The sequence below is a fragment of the Nelumbo nucifera genome, chromosome 3 (genome assembly GCF_055504915.1).
Source record: "Nelumbo nucifera cultivar China Antique chromosome 3, China Antique-T2T, whole genome shotgun sequence".
Lineage (NCBI taxonomy): Eukaryota > Viridiplantae > Streptophyta > Magnoliopsida > Proteales > Nelumbonaceae > Nelumbo > Nelumbo nucifera.
The window spans coordinates 28347510-28369159 of record NC_142651.1 but is presented as its reverse complement, the minus strand read 5'-3'; the positions used below and the strand labels follow the sequence as shown (position 1 = coordinate 28369159).

The 21650-nt window shown below is 40.9% G+C and overlaps 1 protein-coding gene across 1 annotated transcript; it reads left to right on the top strand.

Moving 5' to 3' along the window:
• Positions 1-2933: 2933 nt before the first annotated feature.
• Positions 2934-20065, top strand: TDX (tetraticopeptide domain-containing thioredoxin). The gene is made up of 10 exons (XM_010269926.3): positions 2934-3103; positions 3198-3231; positions 3537-3686; positions 3791-3878; positions 4010-4090; positions 4177-4241; positions 4381-4521; positions 4587-4703; positions 4927-4957; positions 19476-20065. Exons 1-10 carry the CDS (start codon positions 2994-2996, stop codon positions 19808-19810), a joined length of 1152 nt encoding a protein of 383 aa, XP_010268228.1. The 5' UTR covers positions 2934-2993; the 3' UTR covers positions 19811-20065.
• Positions 20066-21650: the final 1585 nt, after the last annotated feature.

Below are 21650 nucleotides of genomic sequence, written 5' to 3'. Positions count from 1 at the left end.
ATGCATGGTAGAAAGCAATTTATTAGCAATCTACAAAAAAAATTTAAAAATGCATGCGTACCCTCCTGTACTGTACTAATTAATTGGAGCTTGGACGACTCAAAATTGTTTAATTTAAATATAGTTTCCACAAAAGTCAATCTAATTTCTGCTAGTAATTTCAAATCTTGTCAGCTATTATTGTCTATTCTCTCAAATTAAAAAAAAAAATCATTTTTAAAATACTTCACTACACATTTTCCCTTTATTCTAATGTGAAATATTACTAAATTCAACCTTAATCCCAACTATTATTTATTTGTAGTTACGGTTTGTTCATTATACGGTTCAATTTGTCAAACTGAATCAAATCGAATTAAAATTTATATATAAGTGTGTGTTAATATATATAATATTTATTATGTTAATATTATAATATATAATATATAATAAAATAAATTCTCAAAACACTCTCTCATTATAACCAAATTAGTATATTAATTATAATGATTCAATAATCTCATGGTAACTACAAGATAATATTTATTATTTATGCAAGTATATATGTTGTTTGACTTTCTAACTCTCGATCCTACCTCTGCTCGCTGCTACTAGAGTCAGATTGCCATCATTAGTCTTAGACCTCAAAATCAACGGAAGAAAAAAAAGGGCGTGATTTTGCCAAACAGAAAATGATAGTTTTGTTTTGGAAAACATATTTTTCAAAAATTTTTACCCAAACAGTTTTCAAAGCAAAAATACCAAAGTAAAAGTATTTTATGTACTTTATACTTTGATATTTTTAAAAACACAAAAGTAAAAGTCTATCCACACAAAGCCTTAATTTAAGATGGTCGTTTGGCATCCCTCCATACATGGAGGGGATCAAATTTTCATAACTGTAAGCTCTCTACGGTGAGGTCAGTAGACCTTATTTGCACCCTTCTCTAACTCCCCCTTCCCTAACCAAAAATAAAAGAAAATAAAATCTTAGTTTAAATTAAATAACCAAGTTAAATTGAAAATAAATGAAAACAATTATCATCTTACTTTATCAAGTGGAATCCCTCTACTATTAGGGCTGCAACTTGGTATAACTGGGTTGAGGATTGTTAAAATTTGAATGGGCCAAGCCTGACCTAATGCTATACAAAATCTTCAAATTAGGTACTTTTTTGCATCCCTATCATCTATTAGTTGACGAAGATTTTACACAAATATTTGATTCTACATTCAACTTTAATCAAATTTACACAAAATTGGTAGAGATCATTCTCTTGCTCAGTTGACAACAACCGAAAATGATTAACACATTAGAAGACTGCTATCTGTTGTTTACATTCATATAGATCATTCAATTAATAATTTTTTTTGGTAGAATGTTCAGACAAGTACAAATGTAAGATATGCCCCACCATTCTTTTTGGACGTCCCAATATGGAAAGAGACGGGGATGGACTCGCCACAGAGAGTGCCCCACAGACGCTCCACAGCATTTTCCTCCCCGTGAATCGGGAATATTTCCCCATGACAAACAAGGAAGATGTTTCCAATGCACGAGGGGATGGGGTGTTGGGTGTGCTCTGTGGAGAGGCCATAACAGATATAAATAGAGTTTAAATCTGCCTCCCACAATACATCCCTGCTGTGTATTGTGAATATCTCCCAATGATGACATCATCACTTCTGATATCATCATCAGGAGATGTTTCTAATACACGGCTTGAATGTGCTGTGGAACGTTGTGGGGGGCAGTTTTACTCTCAGATAAATAAGCTAAAAAATGCCCTATACCCAAAACGAAATTGCCACATGAAAGATTCTTGGATCATTTACACTCCACCAGCAAACAATTAATATAACTGGACTAGCCTTATCCCAGAAGAACTATGTGCATTAAAAATCTGATTGACTATGTGAAGCTTCCTCTTTAGGCAGGAGTTTGGGCTGGCTGGGCCTAGATTTTCACACTACTGACTGGACTGGCTTGGCCCAGTTACAGCGCTAGTGAAATCTAGGCTGGGCTGGGCCAGACGTGTTGTACCTTGTACGTGTGCGTGTGTGAAACAATCGAGTTATGTTTGATGTTTCCAGCTAGGTCGTTAACACAGAATGTAGACAACCTCCAAATCTTTTCACGTGGCAACTTTCTTGGGGTTCTAAAACAACTTCTCTTGTTTTTTCAGCTCCCTACCCTTCCTTACTGTTACTGGATCTCTAAAATTGAAAGAGGGTACAAGTTTGGATGCTATGAGTTAGTCTAATACAAAGTGGCCTGATTTCAGATGGTTGATGTGAATTATGGGAATAAAACACATGGCTGATGCAGAGGGTACCATATCTAGAGTTCTAGACTAGACAGTTTGGACTTTGAACAGGGCACAACTTGGGTTGGGTTTGGTTGGGTTGGGAATTTGTTAAAGTTTGAATGGGCCAAAGCTCTAATCCGAGCTCGATATAGTTGAAATTCTTTAAATCAGGCAATCTGACCTGCACCAACTTACCTTTTTCTAACCTATATAAGAGAAAAGCACACAATGAAAGAAAGAACATGGCCTAAGGAACTTCCAACAGCATCCAGCAGCACATCAAATGGATGTCTGTGGTCCATCAGCTGGGTTGTAGGCCCGACGTCCGGCTCGTTCTTGCTTTGTTGTAGGACAGTTGGACCGAGCAGCATATTCATCCAATTTATGGGCCATTGGACTAAGCCTGATCCAGCCCAATGTTCCTCATATTCTGTGGTCTCTACAGGTACGGCTTCCTGGACGTAAACCGGACTTCTGCCAGTCAACGATTGCATTGATAAACGATTCTAAATGGTAGGGGCCACCTCTTTCTGATGAATTCTCATGGTTCTTTCTCCTTTTTACGATTCTAAATCAACGGTGATGATAGTGAGCATGGATCACAAGTGAGACGCATATACTAATTCGAATTTTAACTCATTACAGTCCCGCGGCCGCGGAGAATCGAGGGTCTTCTAGTTGTCATTGTCGGGTCGAGAGAGAGAAATGGATGCTGCGAAGGTTGCAGAGCTGAAGCTCTTCGTCAATCTATTGAAATCAAACCCAGCAATTCTCGATGATCCTTCTTTGGATTTCTTCAAGAGTTATCTCCAAAGGTATTCTATTTCTTGTTTTATTTTGAGTTTGAAATCTACTATTCCAGTGATAAATTTCACAATCTTTTTCTTTTCTTTGACATACTTGTTTCAGCCTTGGAGCTCGAATTCCAAAAGTCCCTAAATCTGTAAGTCTTTTTTTTTTCTTTGTATTTCCCATTTTCAACTTCCTCTAGATATGTATGCTTGGTTTTCTTTTCCGCTAATTTTCTCCTATTAGGTTACTTTTGCTCTTTTTGCTTTTCTTGTTTGGATGCGGTTTCTTTTACTGAATTTGATTTTTTTTTGGAAGACTGACTGCTAAATGGTATCCCTTGAAAATTTGAATGAGCTTAAAAATATGAGTTGTGCATTCTGCATGAAATTCTTGTAGGGAGGATGACTGTTTTAAAATTATTTTCTTGCCCTTTGATCAAAGAGAAGACATGTGCAGGATGAAAGTGATGATGACATAAAATCTACTGATGCTCCTAAGCCTAATTTATCGACAGAAAAGGATGATATTGATGACGAGATTGTTGAATCAGATATTGAACTGGATAACAGTGATGTTATAGAACCTGATAACGAGCCTCCACAAAAGGTGGGTTCTGGAAATTCCTAAGTGGGAACAAAACTTAAGGCTGGTTCAGAGCTTTACTGCCCTAGTTTTGCTTAGGTTTACATATCTGTTACTTTTGGTTGTAGATGGGAAATCCCTCTGTCGAAGTTACGGAAGAAAATTGGGATGCTGCTCAATTGGCCAAAGGGAAAGCTATGGAGGCAATTTCTGAAGGCATGATATGAATTTATTGCACCCAATATATTGAATTGAACCATATTATATATATGTATATTATTTATTGTTTGTTTTAATTCCTGATATATCCATCTCTTTTATTAGCTTACAATGTGTATGATTTGCAGGCAAACTGGATGAAGCCATTGAACATCTAACAGAAGCTATCTTGTTGAATCCAGGTTCAGCTATTCTATATGCAACTAGAGGTAATTCTTTTAGCAGTCACGTTTGTGTATATTTAATGGTGATTTGTATAGTTTCTGCAAAAAATCTGAACTTTGTCAATTTTCAGCTAGTGTCTTTGTTAAGATGAACAAACCAAATGCTGCAATCCGGGATACAGATGTGGCTTTACAGGTCTGTCCATGGTCCCTTTCTGTAAGATGTTCTTGAAGAATTTGACATAGGTTTTCTATCAGGGTAACTGGTGTTGTTTGCAAATTTATTTTTATTTTATTTGGTAAATTATTGTCAACTATGAACACATTTTTCTTAGATAAATCCTGATTCAGCAAAAGGGTACAAATTTCGAGGAATGGCAAGGGCCCTGTTGGGGCAGTGGGAAGAGGCTGCCAGGGATCTGCATGTAGCATCTAAATTGGATTATGATGAAGAAATTGGTTCAGTGTTAAAGAAGGTAACTGTTATTATTCTTAGGAGACATTGGAGAAATTGTTGGTTGATACCATAACTTGATTGCAGGTTGAACCTAATGCACACAAAATTGAAGAGCATAACAGAAAATATGAGCGCTTGAGGAAAGAAAGAGGACTAAAGAAAGCTGGATGTGAAAGGCAACACCGGCAAGCTGAAGCCAAAGTAAATGCATTTCATTATTATTCTAGTTTATATTTCTAGTTACTTTCAGGCTACAAAGGAAAGGGACAAAAAGGATCATTCTGCAGAAAATAGAACTTCTCTAAGTTACTTTTATTAAGTTTGTCAATCTTAACAAAAAAGCTTTGACCTCTTGAAATTATGAACTTCTATGTAAGTTTAGCAAACAAAGAATCTAATTCATGCCAATGCAATCCCAATGCAGGGCCAAGAAGCTGCTTTTGCTTTACATGATGGTACATATTTTCTCATTCTGGTTTTACTCTTTATTTTTGAGAGTGATTAATCAATTTGTGTTTTGAAACATTTATTTATTGTTATTATGTGAAGAAAGCACAGCTGAAAGTTGACTCTGTATCATATTAGGATAGATCATGTTATATATTAGCATAACATGTACCTTCTTTTAAATATTTTATATTTCTTTATTTTCTCTTCAGCCCCACTCTAGCGGTATTTCAGCAATTGTACATAATTGTATCACATTTACGTATGAGATAACGGGGCAGTTGGCAATTTTTGACTACCCAATAAATTCTTCTTTGCATTTCTGTTTTCTCTCTTCTCTATTGCTTCAGTTGGTTTAAACTTAATATATTATAGATTTAGTAATCACATTTACCGTTTGGACATGCTGACCTCATATGATTGGGATAAAGCTTTGTAGCCTTTATCAAGAAGCATTCAATTTTACTTGTTTTAAGAGTTCTGTTAAGATAGTTTATTTTTTATTTTTTTATCAATAACTGAACCAGATTCATTAAACTCAATAAAAAGAAAGAGGTAAAACGTAGAAAGGGAGAGCTAAACTCTCTTATCTCTCCCAAACAGGACACTGATTACAACAATGCCCAAAACAGCTGGTTTCTTCCCACCCCTTGTTTGGCCAAAGTATTAGGAAATCAATTAGCATCTCTTTATCTCTTTTCACCCATTGAAAAGTCACTTCCATTAATTCTTCTTTTTTCATAAAAATAGTCCCACCATGGCACCACCCAATCTCCTCTTCCTTTTGAAGCCAACTTATAACTAGCTTTGAATCCCCTCTGTTTGACAGCTTACTGATATTCAGCTCCTTAGCATTTTGTTCCCTCCATGAGAGTCAATATTTCAGCCCTTAACTAGTCACCCACCCTAATTGGACCAATAACTTTCCCTTCATCGTTTCTGAAAACACCGCCAATGCCTGAAGGACTGGATTTCCTTCACTACTACCACCAAAATTCAACTTGATAAAACCACTAGAAGGAGGGGACCAAGATGGCCTAACAGTATCCTTGAAAGGAGCAGGATCAGGTATTTCCTTCCAATTTCTCTAAAAGTCACCAACAGGAATGTTCTCAAAAAGCTTTAGGGATTTCACCCAATGGATCACTCTAATAGTGATCATGGTTCAAAGTATTGATACGCCCCTGTGTATCGACAGAGGCGTATTGGTACTAAAAACTATGCCTTAAATAGTTTTTTTTTTTCAGAATTTGGTTTTTGGATAGGTTTATATATATATTCTTTATTAAAAAGGAGGGGTCCTGAAACACCTGTGTTTCAGAACCCAAAAGATACGATACGATACGATATGCCCAATATGGGGTGTATCGTATTGAAATTTTGATCCTTGATAGTGATGACTTCAATTAAGGCATCCCTACTCTCTTTCTTAGAAAATGTTCTTTGATTCCTTTCTTCCCAAATTGTCCAACAAACAGCCACACAAGTACACTGCCATAGAGTTCTTCCTCTCTTCTTTGGCCAACTGACAAAAATAGAAGTGAACAAGCTTTGAACATTTGGTGGAGGATTCCACCTACACCCAAATAAGGAGCAAAACCATTCCCAAAGTGCCAAAGAAAAGGGGCAGGAGATTAATAAGTGATAACATCTGTTAAGATAGTTATTAGTTTTAGGAAAGTTAAAATTGCAAGTCTGCCATTTTTTATGACCTTTTTAGGGGTCAAAACTAGGCTGTCAATGGGCTCCAAAAATCTATAGGCCATCTCAAAATCCAATTTGATTAACTCGGACTCAGATATAACATTAGTATAAACAAATCAGATTTGGATGAGGAAAATAACATCCGATTAATAATCGAATCAAATTCAAATGCACCCTGATGAATCAATTTTTGGTGGAGTGTGAATTTTTTTGTGCTAAGTACCTTGTCATTTGGTCTGAGCTAGGGGCAGATTAGGTGCCGAGTTAATTGGGTGTCGAGCTGCCTGGGAGGTGCTGAGCTGACCAGGAGCCGAGCTGCCTGGCGACGAGCTGGATTGATGAGCTTCGTTGCTCTTTAGAGACCTGCAAGGAACCAAATGTCAGAGGACCTGGGGTTACTTGCCCGGCGAGGTCGCTCCGATGCTTAAGTCAGTACTCTCATAGTAGACTGTGAGCTAAAAATCACAAAGTATGAGAGCTAGAATTTGCTTACTTGCTTACTTGCCCCCCCATGGCATTGGGGTTGGAGCCTTTATATAGGCATTGTTTGGCGTGGGCTTCACGCACCATATCCGGGATTTCTGCGAGGTCGTCTATGTGGTTCGAGACTCCTGGAGGTAAACGCCATGCACGTTGACCACCCTCTGGATCGTCCGGCACGTGGGCCCACTTCCAAGGATCGTGGGAGTGTTAGGATATGCATGCCGAATTTGTCGGTGAGCACGTCTCGCAGGTTGCCAGGTCGGCGCTTGTGCCAGGCCGCCAGGTCGCGCTTGTGCCAGGCTGCCAGGTCGCGCCAGGGCCAGGCCGCCAGGTCGCGCCAGTGCCAGGCTACCAGCTCGTGCCTGTGCCAGGCTGCCAGCTCGCGCCAGGGCCAGGCCGCCAGGTCGCGCCTGTGCTAGGGCCAGGCCGCCAGTTCGCGCTTGTGCCAGGCCGCCATGTGGGACACCATCAACTTGGCTAAGGCAAGTTGTTGCCAAAGTGGTTCCGGGTGTCACCTAGTTGTTCTGAGGTGCCATGTGTCACAATGTCATTGGAGGGCCAAATCCACCCTCATCATTTGCCCCCCACTCCCGAGCTGAAAGTAACTCAACAAAGGGAGTAGATTTCTCCTTTTGGCCTGGAATGAATAATTCGATAAGCTCGTAAGCGTCGATTCAATTCCTTAGGCTTTGGGAGCGACTCGCAGTCCGCTCCTTGATTTTGCCCATGCCGAAGAGGCGGCTGGGTCTTATATGGTGAGGAGGTCTTCGCTAGTTCGGTATTTTGGCTCTTAGGCTCTGGGAGCGACTTGTAGTCCAATCTCCTTGATCTTGCCCATGCTAAAGAGGCGATTGGGTCTTATGTGGTATTTTAGCCCTTAGGCTCTGGGAGCGACTCGTAGTCCACTCTCCTTGATCTTTGATTTTGCCCATGCCGAAGAGGCGACTGGGTCTTATGTGGTATTTTAGCCCTTAGGCTCTGGGAGCGACTCGTAGTCCGCTCCTTGATTTTGCCCATGCCGAAGAGGCGATTGGGTCTTATGTGGTATTTTAGCCCTTAGGTTCTAGGAGCGACTCGTAGTCTGCTCCTTGTTTTTGCCCATGCCGAAGAGGCGACTGGGACTTTTCGTAGTGCCGAGGTCTTTTATCAGCTCGCCAGTTCGCGCCTGGGCCAGGCCGCTAGGTCGCGCCTGTGCCAGGCCGCCAGGTCGCGCTTGGGCTAGGCTGCCAGGTTGGCGTATGTGCCAGGCTGCCAGGCCGCACATGGGCCAGGCCGACAGGCCGCGTTTGGGCCGCTAGGTGGACGCCTTAGAGCTACGAGTGCGTTGCATCAGCCTTGTTAGTGACGTCGGTTACCCACTCCTACAAGAAGCTACTAGGAGCTCGACTTACGGGGGCATCACTACTGACTTTAGGTCACCAGCTCGCACGGGAGCCTTGGAAGGCTCGATCGGCAGGGGTGTCCATGGAGTCTGTTGGCCGCCTACTCCCGCAGAAGCCACGAAGAGCTCATCTTTGTAGAGGGTACCTCGCGAAGAGGACTGATGAGGTTTTATCTGAGTTGAAATAAAGTTGGTAGAGCTGCTTAGTCTGTTGGCCATCAACTTCCTGCATAGTCTTTGAGTTCATAAAAAAATGGGAACTATAAAGCGAGAGCTTTAGTTTCTAAAAGTGAGGACTTAGCTTTCTCGAAGAACAGGACTTAGCCTTTTTGTAGCGTTTCCCACAGACGATGCTAAATGATGAATCAATTTTTGGTGGAGTGTGAATTTTTTTGTGCTAAGTACCTCGTCATTTGGTCTGAGTTAGGGGCAGATTAGGTGCCGAGTTAATTGGGTGTCGAGCTGCCTGTGAGGTGCCGGGCTGACCAGGTGCCGAGCTAACCAGGTGCCGAGCTGCCTGGGAGGTGCCGAGTTGACCAGGTGCTGAGCTACCTGTGAGGTGTCGAGCTGCTTGGCGACGAGCTGGATTGATGAGCTTCGTTGCTCTTTAGAGACCTGCATGGAACCAAATGTCAGAGGACCCGGTGTTACTTGCCCGACGAGGTCGCTCCGATGCTTAAGTCAGTACTCTCATAGTAGACTGAGCTAAAAATCACAAAGCATGAGAGCTAGAATTTGCTTACTTGCTTACTTGCCCCCCATGCCATTGGGGTTGGTGCCTTTATATAGGCATTGTTTGGCGTGGGCTTCACGCACCATATCCGAGATTTCTGCGAGGTCGTCTAAGTGGTTTGAGATTCCTGGAGGTAAACGCCATGCACGTTGACCACCCTCTGGATCGTTCGTGTTATGGGCCCGAGCGTAGGATTGCGTCGCGGGTTGTTCCACGGTAGGAACCCCTGATCTTCCCTTGCCTTTGGCCTTGCGCACAGACCCTATTTTGACTATCTAGTGGGTGATTTGTCCAAGAGACCACCCGAACTCTCCTAATGGGTGATTTGTCTAAGAGACCACCCGAACTCTCGTCACTCTTTTCTTGCCTGGAAAACTGAATACTTTATTTCAATTTGTAGCTCCTTAAATAGGAGATTACAGAAGGAAATTCCTAATTAAACTCAAACTCCAACTTGAACTCAAACTCGTAATTACCTACTCCTATTGGTAACACACTCTTACTTAAGATAAGATAGAGATAAGATAAGGGATAAGGGATAAGATAGGGATAAGGGATAAGATAAGCTGGCGGCGAGTTGGCTTGACGTGTCCAGATAAGGGTGGGCCCACCCCTATGAGCTGTTGTGTGGGCCCCGCTCTGCTGCTGCTGCCAGGTGCGTGCAGTGCGCTGCCGGGCTGCTGTGCGGCGCTGCCGTGTGTGCTGTTGCCTATGACTGCGCCGCACTGCGCTGCCGGGTGGTGTGTCCATAACATCACACCCCTCCCGGACTACGAGCTTGTCCTCAAGCACGAATTGGGTGTCGAAACACCCTCAAAGGAATCCTGGGTGGCTTTGCCCTCCTGGATCGGGTTCCCATGGAGGGGGTTCCTCCTCATCTTCCTCTTGTTTCACCAGGAGGCAAAAAAGTCTCTTGCACCTGTGTCCTGCGGAGTAGAGTTCATCGCAATTAAAACATTGCCCCCTCGCCCTGCGTTCTGCCATCTCAGCCCTTGACAAGTGCTTAATAGGGGGTGTACCGCCGCTGCTCCCCACATTGGATGCTGATCTGGAATTGGTGCTCTGTGGCTTTCGTTCTGGGCTGGCTGCTGGATATGGAGCCATTCCGAGTGGTTCCCTGTTGGCTGCCAGCGAAGACCCTCCTCCAGTAGGCTTCAGGTTTGTCCAAGCCGTTGTTGGGCATCCCATGCTGAACGGCCCTCGGCTAATCTGCAGTTTGCACTCGAAGGCTCGGGCTAAATTCATTGCCGTGACCAGGTTAGGCGGGCTCTGCATCTCTACATCAACTCTCAGGGGTTCGGTTAGACCAGCTATGAACATATCCACCTGCTAGTCTAGGCGTACTGAAGTGGCCCTGGCGAGAAGGGTCTGAAACTACCGCTGATACTCTGCTACGGTACCGGTTTGCTTGAGATTAATGAGTTCCCCCAAGGGGTTGTTTGTTAGTGGGGGTCCGAACCGAAGGAGGCAGTACGACTTGAACTGCCCCCAACTAAGATCTGATTCCTCCTGCTCCACTCGGTAGAACCAGAGCTGCGCTTCTTCGGTCAGGTGGAACGTGGCCAAGCTGACCTTGTCCTTGTCATCGGTGCGTTGGTTGCGGAAGAACTGTTCGCAGCGGTGCAACCATCCCAGCAGGTCTCCAGTGCCGTTGTAGGATGGAAATTCTAGCCGGCTGTACTTGGGAATAACAGCGGCTGTTGGGGCAGCGGTCTGCTGTTCGCTGGACGTCTCCGCCCCGTTCGAACGGCGACTGTTGGTGGTGGCGGTTCCCTCAGAGCTTCTTTCGTTGTTGGAGAGGAACGCTTCCAGCAGGCGTCGCAGCTCCCGGACATCATCCTTGACCTCACGAACTTCCAAGCAGGTTTCGGCGAGCCTATGCTCTAGCTCGTGGACCCTGGAAGACAGCGGCTCCTGTTCCCCCATGACGGTAGGCTCTGATACCAATTTGTTATGGGCCCGAGCGTAGGATCGCGTCACGGGTCGTTCCACGACAGGAACCCCTGATCTTCCCTTGCCTTTGGCCTTGCGCACAAACCCTATTTTGACTATCTAGTGGGTGATTTGTCCAAGAGACCACCCGAACTCTCCTAATGGGTGATTTGTCCAAGAGACCACCCGAACTCTCATCACTCTTTTCTTGCCTGGAAAACTGAATACTTTATTTCAATTCGTAGCTCCTTAAATAGGAGATTACAGAAGGAAATTCCTAATTAAACTCAAACTCCTAATTACCTACTCCTATTGGTAACACTCTTACTTAAGATAAGATAAAGATAAGTTAAGGGATAAGGGATAAGATAGGGATAAGGGATAAGATAAGCTGGCGGCGAGTTGGCTTGACGTGTCCAGATAAGGGTGGGCCCACCCCTATGAGCTGTCGTGTGGGCCCTGCTCTGCTGCTGCTGCCGGGTGCGTGCGTGTGGCTCATGGTGCCGCTGCCGTGCGGTGCCGGGCGTGTGGCGCCATGGTGCCGCTGCCGTGTGGTGCCGGGCATGTGGCGCCATGGTGTTGCTGTCGTGCAGTGCCGGCCGTGTGCGTGCAGCGCGCTGTCGGGCGGTACGTGCTGCGCGCTACCGGGCGGTGCGTGCTGCGTGCGGTGCGCTGCCGGGCTGCTGTGCGGCGCTACCGTGTGTGCTACTGCCTATGACTGCACCGCAGTGCGCTGCCGAGTGGTGTGTCCATAGCAGTTCGGCACGTGGGCCAACATCCAAGGATCGTGGGAGTGTTAGGATATGCATGCCAAATTTGTCGGTGAGCGCTTGTGCCAGGCTGCCAGGTCGCGCCAGGGCCAGGCCGCCAGGTCGCGCCAGTGCCAGGCTGCCAGATCGTGCCTGTGCCAGGCTGCTAGCTCGCGCCAGGGCCAGGTCGTGCCTGTGCCGGGCCGCCAGGTGGGACACCATCAACTTGGCTAAGGCAAGTTGTTGCCAAAGTGGTTCTGGGTGTCATCTAGTTGTTCTGAGGTCCCATGTATCACAATGTCATTGGAGGCCAAATCCGCCCTCATCACACCCTAATCTGATTCGATAAAAATCCAACTCTGATGTATATATTATTAGTTTATTACATATAATATAAGTAATATTATATATTTATAGTTTATGAGATTAATGCCATTTTCTCATTTCCTTTACTTTTTTACAATGGAAGAATTGAGACGAAATTTTAGACACTACAATCGAAGATTGTTATCCTTCTATTTTTCTTTCTTTCTTTGTTTTTTTTTTTTTTTTTTTTTTTTTGAGAAAAGTTGGCGTTTGTGTTAACTTTCTTCTTGTTCAAGCCATGGTTGTCAAGAGCTGGAACCCTTATGGATGCTTTGGTTTTTCTCCAATCTAGTGTTTTAAAAGCGCAAGGCGCAAAAAAGGCTCAAGGGTCAATTTGCACCTGAGGTGCAAGGCACAAGGTGAGGCATGTGCCTTTTTGAAGAAAGGTGCAAAAACAAAAAAATGCTAAAAAAAGTCAAAAAATGCCAAAAATTCAAAAAAAGAAAAAATTAAAATAATATTAAACATAATATTAACAAAAAATATAAACTTAAATTTTAAAATAAATGTTTTAAAAAAATTTAAAAAACCTATTATATAAAATTAAAATACATAAACATAACATATAAAGCATATTCAAATTGGAATTTAAAAAATAAAATCAAACATGTAAAACATTTTCAAGCATATAAAACCCATAATCTCTTTTTTCCTCAAATATCTTCTTAAAAAGCAATTAAAATTATAAAATCATTATTTTTTGTGTGAGAATTAAGAATTTAAGACCCTAACATGGACTTGTTTGGGCTTGCCTCGAGGGACGTGGCATGAGGGTTCGAGGGCGGAGCCCTTGGCCTAGTGCCCCTGGGCTAAGGCGTAAGGCGCATCAGGCGCACCAGGCGTACCAGGCGTGTGCCTTTTGAAAGGGCTGCACCTAGGACCTAGGCGAGGCACATACCCTAAAATGTGCCTCGCTTGTGCACACGAGGCCTTAAATCATTGCTCCAATCTTCGACAATAAACTCCATGTGGACCAACCCTTCTCACCTAAAAATCAAACAAGAATATGCTAGAGGATTGGTTTGAGAACTATCACCACAAGTATGAAACCATCTTCTCTTCCATTGATGACATCTTCTTTAAATACTTCTTTGGGGTTTTCCCATCTTCTCTCCCTTTTGTCTCTCATGTAGAGAAAATGGTCCAACTCCTCAACCCCCCTTGCCTTGTACAATCTTTGCCACAATCTCATGTTGAAAATGAGATCTCTGGGTGCTCATTCAAGGCTAGATATACATTGTATTTTATCCTCATTGTTATTAAAGTGAGACTTTTCTTTATGAGGCACTCTAGTTACAATTATATTTACTTATGATTGGAAGGTCGTCGGGCAATATTGTAGGACATTCAAATAATAAGCAGGACTTATCATGGGAGATATGAATGACATAGTTCCTTATAGGCTTGAAATATCCTAAAGGTGAGCATAGGAGGTGACTCACAAGTCACATGGTTAGTACATGAATGATTTCCATAAGATGATGTGGTGTAATCTCAGCCGTTGGGGTGAGATCCTAGATTACCATGTTGGTGTGTGTTGGGATACAGACTAATATGAACCAGTTCAATTGATTCATTGAAGGATTTTATGTTGCGTAAGTCACTCTCACTCATATGTTGGGTGGTCATGAGTGATTTTATGGTTTTGGGAATCTCAACAAGAGAGGAGAGTGTCACTGCCAAGAAGTTGGGTTGAATTATGATTTGGCCAGGAATCCTAGTTGGACTAGGACTTTTGCCCAAAAGCATGAAGTATGCTTTATGCTTTTATTATGTACTTTTGCAGTTTGGTAAATATTGTTTTCAAAACATGCTTTGAAAGAAAAAGGCATAAATGAGCATTTGGTTGCGACATATTGCTTTACCACAATCAATATGAAAAATTCCACATGTCAACCTATAATTTGTTCCATGTGGCAAATCCATAATTCCATGTCTTCAAAGAGCCTATCCCTTGTAAGCTGCCATGTGGCATCAAATCAGCCACATCACGTGGTGTGGTTCATAAAATAGTTGTTAGAAATGACCATGGTTATAATATGTTGCACAAATTAATACCACATGGCATAAAAGTGCCATGTGGCAACTGTAAAATTATTTCCAGTTCAAATCAAATTCCATGTGGCATAAAATTGCCATGTGACAATTCTAAATATGTGGCATAAAAGTGTCACATGGCATAGAAGTGCCATGTCTTAAGAGTATATATAAATATGGCACAAGGGAAAGCCTCACATGTTCACACCTTCCCCATTTTGTGAAAAAGCAAAAATGATCCAAGTTGCACAGTCAAAGCACAAAGCATCCTATTCTTGCATTGTTCTTTTTATTGCAGAAGTGTTTTTGCTTCAGAAAATACACACTACCAAACTCAGAAGTAGTTTTTTGTTTCCCAAAGCACGAAGGTACTTCCAAAAGCTTATAAAAAAAACTTAAGTTTCTGGTGGTTTCCCAGTTGCAGTATGACTATTAGTTAAATCCCATTTGATGGTGATGGGTTCGTATAGTGATTGTAAATGTGGTGTCCCAATCAAATTTGAACATTGTAGTGCAAAGGGATGAAATTGTAATTTTACTTTGCATAAAGGGGCCAATATGATAATTTCCAAGAGTTAAGGGCTTGATTGCAAATGTGTGTTGGACCTCTTTGCAATTTTAGGAAATATTTCTAATCTTGACAACGGATTACAAAGTGAATTGAAGATTCCAATCAAAAAGTAGAGAGATAAGGATCTTCTTGGGAAAGGAAACGCTAAAGATCTCGTACCCTCCTAGGATGTCCATAATGCAGGGACTAAAGAATCAAATATGGAATTTTCTTAAATTTTTTGTATTTTTGTATATTTGGACAATATGGGTATTTTTGTCATTTAACTAGTCCTGTGTGGGGCCTGGGCTATAACATCTTGTTCATCTAGTTTAGTGGGGTTTTCTCAATTTTCAGTTTATTTGCGTTATTAGATAGAATGCTATTGTGTTTCTTGATGCACAAGACAGGGAGAGGCATTTTTGTAATTATGGTGAACAGTATTCCGAGTCACTCTATAAATTGATGTGTTCTTTTCCTTTTGAAGCTAATGAATGAATGAATGGATGAAGATTTCTTAGAGCTCTCTTGCAAGTTTTCTGTATGGAGTGATTCCTACAAACCCTAGAGTGATTCTAGGACCCCGTTGGAGTGATTCCTTGGGATTTTTTTCCCTTTTCTCTTTCTCTACCCTTTCTCCTCTCTCTCTCTCTCTCACACACACACACACACATACACTCTCTCTCTTCCTCTCTCTTTCTGTCTTGTGATAGTTTGTTCCAGCCCTACTTCCTCAGTCCACCACTCTATATATATGATATATAGATGTCCCAAACATGAGAGTTCAATCAGCCCTAATGTACAGCTCATTCTGGTGCTCAACAGATTTAGATTTGGGAGCAATAATTGCAGTGGACAAAGGTAGCAATGTGACTCCTGTTAGAGGAATCAATTTGGCAACTTGGATCATGCTATTTGACAGAAATTTTCAATAAAAGATTCAGTCTTGGATGGGACAACTAGGCTTCTACAAGTATGAAATAATAGAAAATTTTAAATAGTTGATATACCATGGAGATCTTGGATTTTCAGTGAAATCATTTACTTTTCTGTTACTTCATTGATTATGGCATCTACATTGCAACATACTGTTGGAGATGAAACTCCATGTGCTTCTCCTAAACCTAAAGAGAAAAGTATACTTCTAGACCTGCTATATGCCTACATCTGTGGTATTATGCTGGTTACTGCACATGATGATGAGTTCCAAAAAAACTTCCTGAAGCTTTTGTTCTATTAACCTGACCCACTGACATCCCTACAAGAAAGTAGGGAATTTCTAGCATAGTGAATTTCTCTCTTAGTTTTTAGATCATAGCCCTTTAAGGGGTCGTAGGATACTGCTAGTTGTCCTATATTTTGTTTTTCTTTCTCCTTAAGAACACTATAAGATAAGTAATGGATTCTATTCAGGATGGATAGTGTATGTCATGACTTTGAACTGTCATGATAATTGATTTTAATATAATACCTGTTTTAATAAAATATTCCAAACTTATAATATGCATACACTGCAGGAGTCTAGACTGAGAGTATCAGCAAGAACCTCAAATCTCTGATTGAGAGAATCTGTATGGGCATACCCACTTGAGCTGCCATCACCACTGGACTGGGCCCAATGCATGGGTTATCTAGCATAGTAGCATGTAGGCTGCAGGTCCATGGTCTTAGGACTGGGTCTTTGTTTATCCCATTTCTTTTCTTTATTACAGCAACATCACAAAGATAATAGTCAATAGTGATGGTTACAACCATCACCATATGGGTGCAATTCGGGTGGGCTGGGCCAGGTTTTAGCTCAACCCAGGCCCAACCCTAAGAATTGCACCTAAAGCCCAAGCCCACCACGAGCCTGAGGTCAAGTCGAAACTATCTAACTTGAGCACAGCCCGAACTCAAATTTGATGCATGCACTCAGGTTGGGTTCGGGCCCAGTCTGGGCTCAGGTTGGTTAATCAGCCCACACTAAAAATCGATATACATGTACGTGTATATGTATGCATATATATGCTTGGTTTATAAAAAAATTATGCATATATGCATGGTTGCATGCAAATATGTGTCTATATATGCATATATACATGTATATAATTGGTCTGAGCTCGGGTTGGGATAAGGTTGGGCTGGGTTCAGGCTACCCAAGGGCTAGGCCCAAGTTCAATCCAAAAATTAAAAAGCCCAAATTTTTGGGCCCAATGACTGACACGGGCTGGGCCTGCCCAAGTTGCATCCCTACATCGCTGATCACTACAACAGGGATGAAAACACTAGTTCTCAACAGCCAAGGAGAGGAGAAATACATTGCAGTAGGAGAAGATGGAAGAATCATGAAAAGAGGAGAAAATGAGGAAAGGAATCTACTTCGAACCCTGCTTTGGTATCGTATAAGCTTACCTGGAAACTTCAAGGCAGAAATCTGAAGTAGAAATGTAGAAGAAAATCAAAAGCAGCCTTACTTCTGAGAGAAGAGACTGCTGATTGAAGGAGAATAGAATATTATCCCAGTTGGCCAGCCCTTAATTTATATGAACTTGTCTAACTCAGCATAAATTACAATAATAACCTCCTTTAGTAAATAAGACTAAATTGACTATTATTACCTGTACTTGAGTCATAACATCAAAAGATGTTATGGGGTGCTTTGGCACATTCCTCGTACATTAATCCCTATTCTTTTCCTATATTTTAATAAAATTTTCCTGTTATCCAACAGGCTTGTCCCCAAGTAAGCATCAAGAAATAAAATAAAAGAAAGACAAATACATAAACATAATAATGGTTGGCTGCTCCCAACACTTGGGAATAGAGATTTTCTCATTGGTAATTACCCTTGTACAAAATTCCGCTTTGCAGAGTTGTTTAGCAGTTACCCTTCTGAACCAGTTTCTCTTATCTTTCCTCTATTTTTCTTGATTAAACACAGGTTTATTGCTGTTTTAGTTTACTTCAATTATTAACCAGGTTGAGTCCCATTAAAATGAGTTAAAAATTAACTTAGTTAAGCAATGTTGAAATTTCCTTTGTAAATCATATTGGGGTATGCTAATCTCAGTGAAAAATCGGGTTTTGGGTGAACTATGTCAAGGACTATAAAGGACTATGATTAACTTAATTAATCATCATCATCATATAAAGGACTATAAAGTACTAGGAGTTTAACAAAGATTTAATTTAATTGCATTCTTGCAAATAGGTATTAAATAACTAATAATTTAAATAATTACATGCACATACACACACACAGAGCTTAGAATTGATCTTTAACTTGGGCTTGTGATAGGCACTCAACATGGTTGATATGTTATTGACATAAGGCGCCTTAAGGTTGAAGTATGTGGTTATACTTGTAAGCATGATTGTCAAAGGTTAAGTCTCATGGTGTTGTTTCTCTTGAATCTTGCCTCAAGGCAAGCCTCATAGTATAAGCCTCACAGACCTTTTAAAACACTGGATTGAGAGTTGGATGAGTTCTTTCATAAATTTTAAAATGAGAGCCAATGATGCATGGACATGGATACTGGAGTCAGAACTCAACGCATGTGCAGGAGTCTGACTTGTTAAGATGAGAAAACGTGGACTCATGGAAACATATATAGAAAAATATATGCTATTAGAATAATTCATATCTTTTTGAATTCTAACATTATATACCTGCAAAAGGGAGTAAAAAATGTTGCCTTTGTTACCAACTAGTCTTTTTATATGAAAAATGACATTCATTTTGTATATTGGTTGTTCATTATGTTGAAAGACTCAAGATAGGAGATAAAAAGGAAATATTATGTAGAAGTGTCCTTCAGAATTTGTGGAGTGTTCGACTCTGGTGTTTGTCTGACAGAAACACCATCCGTTTAGGAGAGAATCAATGCAACATTGATCAGAAGATTCAGAACCAATGTGCTAGCCCATATCTCAATGACACCAACTTTGGGTTAGCTCTCACTCTGGCAGCAGATAGCCCTTTCCTTTGGCAGTTCTGACTTTGTTCTAGCTAGTCCTCCAGGGTAGCCATTCCATGATTTGAACCAGGGAAATGGGGCAACCTCTGATACTAAGTGTTGTGTTCCAGAGAAATGCACCCAAAACACTGGGATTGATGGAACACTGCAGTTCAGGCAGTTTTAACCTTAAGGACTACTAACAGTTTGAGAAATTGAAGTCTGAAATTGTGAGGTGCACCTCTTCCTCCTTCTTCTTCTTCCTCTCTCTCTTTCTTCTCTCCTTCTTCTAAGGGTTATTTCTCTTTTACCTGATTATCTATTCTTCTATTATCATCTTCTATTTTGTTTTCTGCAATATCCATTCCACTACCTACCTACACACTAGTAGGATATCTCTCCCTGTCCTACATCACCAAGTTTTTGACTTATTATGCTATATTGGTTATTTATCCTGGAAAAGAATGACAAGACTTACAATGCCTTCTGTGCCTGTATGGCTGATTTTATTGCTGTTGATGCTTAGGCCTATATTGCTTACAATTATATTGTGAAAACCAATGTTTGTTTTCATAATACATAAAGAAGATATGGATAAATCACATGATTTCTTTTTTAAATCTTAATTCCTTTTATGGTTTTGTAATTGACAGGACATGTTCTTAGCATTCACTCTGCTAGTGAATTAGAAACAAAGTTCAATGCTGCATCAAGCTTATCTCGTTTAGTGATCCTGTATTTCACTGCATCATGGTGTGGTCCCTGCCGCTTCATGTCTCCTGTTTATGAAAGCCTAGCAGGAAAATATTCACAAGTTGTTTTCCTGAAAGCTGACATTGATGAGTTGAGAGATGTTGCTGCACGATGGAATATTAGCAGTGTTCCAACCTTTTTCTTCATAAGAAATGGAAAGGAGATTGACAAGGTAATAGGAGCAGATAAGAGTGGCCTTGAAGGAAAGATTGCCCAGTATGCTAGCCAGTCCTAAGTGGGTCTTACATGCATGCACCTGGTTTCTCCTGCTAGGGGAAAGCTTCATCAATATGGATTTGATCTTATACTTGGGATTCCTGGAAACTAACTTCTTCACATGGTCCACATTGTCTTTCTATTGTTGGTTCTCTTGTTGAATTGTGTTACTGTTTATAAGAACAATGCTTGAACATCGCTAAAAGCTTGTGTGTTGTGTACGATGGGAATCTGTTGTTCTATTGATATAGAAGCATTGAACTTGGCCTCGAAAGAAGTTGAACATAAGTTTCAGGGACAACCATTTCTTCGCCCTATGTTGCCACCTGAGGTTTCATCAAAATCCAAAACGTTTGTGACCATTGTGTTTCACAAAGCCATTCCTTTTCATACAGAATCAGGAACGCCCCACATAAAAGATTCATTTGGTGTAGATGCATGCCGATGCCAACTGGGCATTTAAAGTGCTTTGGCTTTATTTCTAGAGTATTTTCACTATAACAATTGCATCCAAGGTTGTTAAAACCGAATCGGACAACGAACAGGTCAGGGGTCTGGTTGTTGGGTCTAACGGTCCGACTGTTCGAACCAAACAGATGGCCCATTCTGACCAAAAAAATAAAAAAAACTAAAAAAAAAAATTGACCAAATCAACGATTTTTGGGGAAATAATGGTTTTGGGGTAAAATGGAACCGGCACCTGACTGGTTCCCGGTTTTTTCGATCCGACTGTCAAGTCTAATCTGGTTTTAAAAACCATGATTGCATCTCACAAAAGCTGTCAGTTTTTTCTAATTTCAATGTGCCATATCAAATTGGTGATTAAGATCGCTTGGGTGACTCAAGAAACATCCCTTGGTTAAGAAGCCGGATCACCCGCCAACAAAATGTGTTCCAACACCCTGCCAACGTCATCTATCACCGTACATCTCACACATTACGGGTCCTCCAACTTCTTTGGATTAATAAACTTTCCCCCAACTGGCCCATTTTAACCCTTTTTCCCCGTCTCTTCATTTCACCAAAAACCCGACAAACCCGAATAAACCAAATCGATTATAATGGTTCTGGTTTTATGATTTTGTCCTATGGGTTGGTTTCACGTCTTGCCTGTCCTGAACCAATTTATACCCAAAATCAATTATTTTATTAAGGGATTGACTATGCTATGAGAAAAATATGATATCTGAATTTTTTTTTTTACCAATCAACTGGTATCATAAACGTGGTAGCCAATCAGGGGTTATTTATTAAAATTCATGGGTGGGTTTTGATTGGTCAAAGCTCTTCGAATACTATATCTTTCCTGCATCATAGATAATATATAATTGTTATCATTTTTATGTTTAAAATGATAAATTTGATAGATAATATTAGTTAAAAATGTTTAATTTATTAACATATAAACAATTTATTGTTTTGCTATTAATTTGATTAAGTTCATATTACAAAAACTTAATTTTTGTTATTATTTTAAAAAGTATAGTTTTTAATGCAATTGAGTCTATTGTATTTAAACCCGACTATTAACCGGGACAGTTCTGAGTCTATGATTTTGTCCCATTAATAATCAGTTTGGGTACATAGACCCGACCCACTGACATCCCTAATTCTCTCCATTTCCTCCAATGTTTTCTTAGGGAAATTAATAACACTCATGCAATAAGTTGGAGTGACTTGGAGTATTGATTGGATGATTGGATGATTGGATCATCATTTTCTTCCGAGCATAAATAGGGATGAGGCCTTCCACTTATTCAATTTTGCTTTCAGATTTTGTAATTCCTTTTCTTCCATAGGAGAGGTACCCTTAAATGAGTCATTTGATTTTGTAATATAAAATCAAGTGATCGCCTTTT

What these genes read in the sequence shown, in the direction of transcription:
- TDX (XM_010269926.3), top strand. Translation starts at nt 2,994, where the DNA reads ATGGATGCTGCGAAGGTTGCAGAGCTGAAGCTCTTCGTCAATCTATTG. An exon ending in TTCAAGAGTTATCTCCAAAG is followed by an intron (nt 3,104 to 3,197) that starts GTATTCTATTTC and finishes TACTTGTTTCAG; the next exon opens with CCTTGGAGCTCGAATTCCAA. An exon ending in TTGGTTCAGTGTTAAAGAAG is followed by an intron (nt 4,522 to 4,586) that starts GTAACTGTTATT and finishes ACTTGATTGCAG; the next exon opens with GTTGAACCTAATGCACACAA.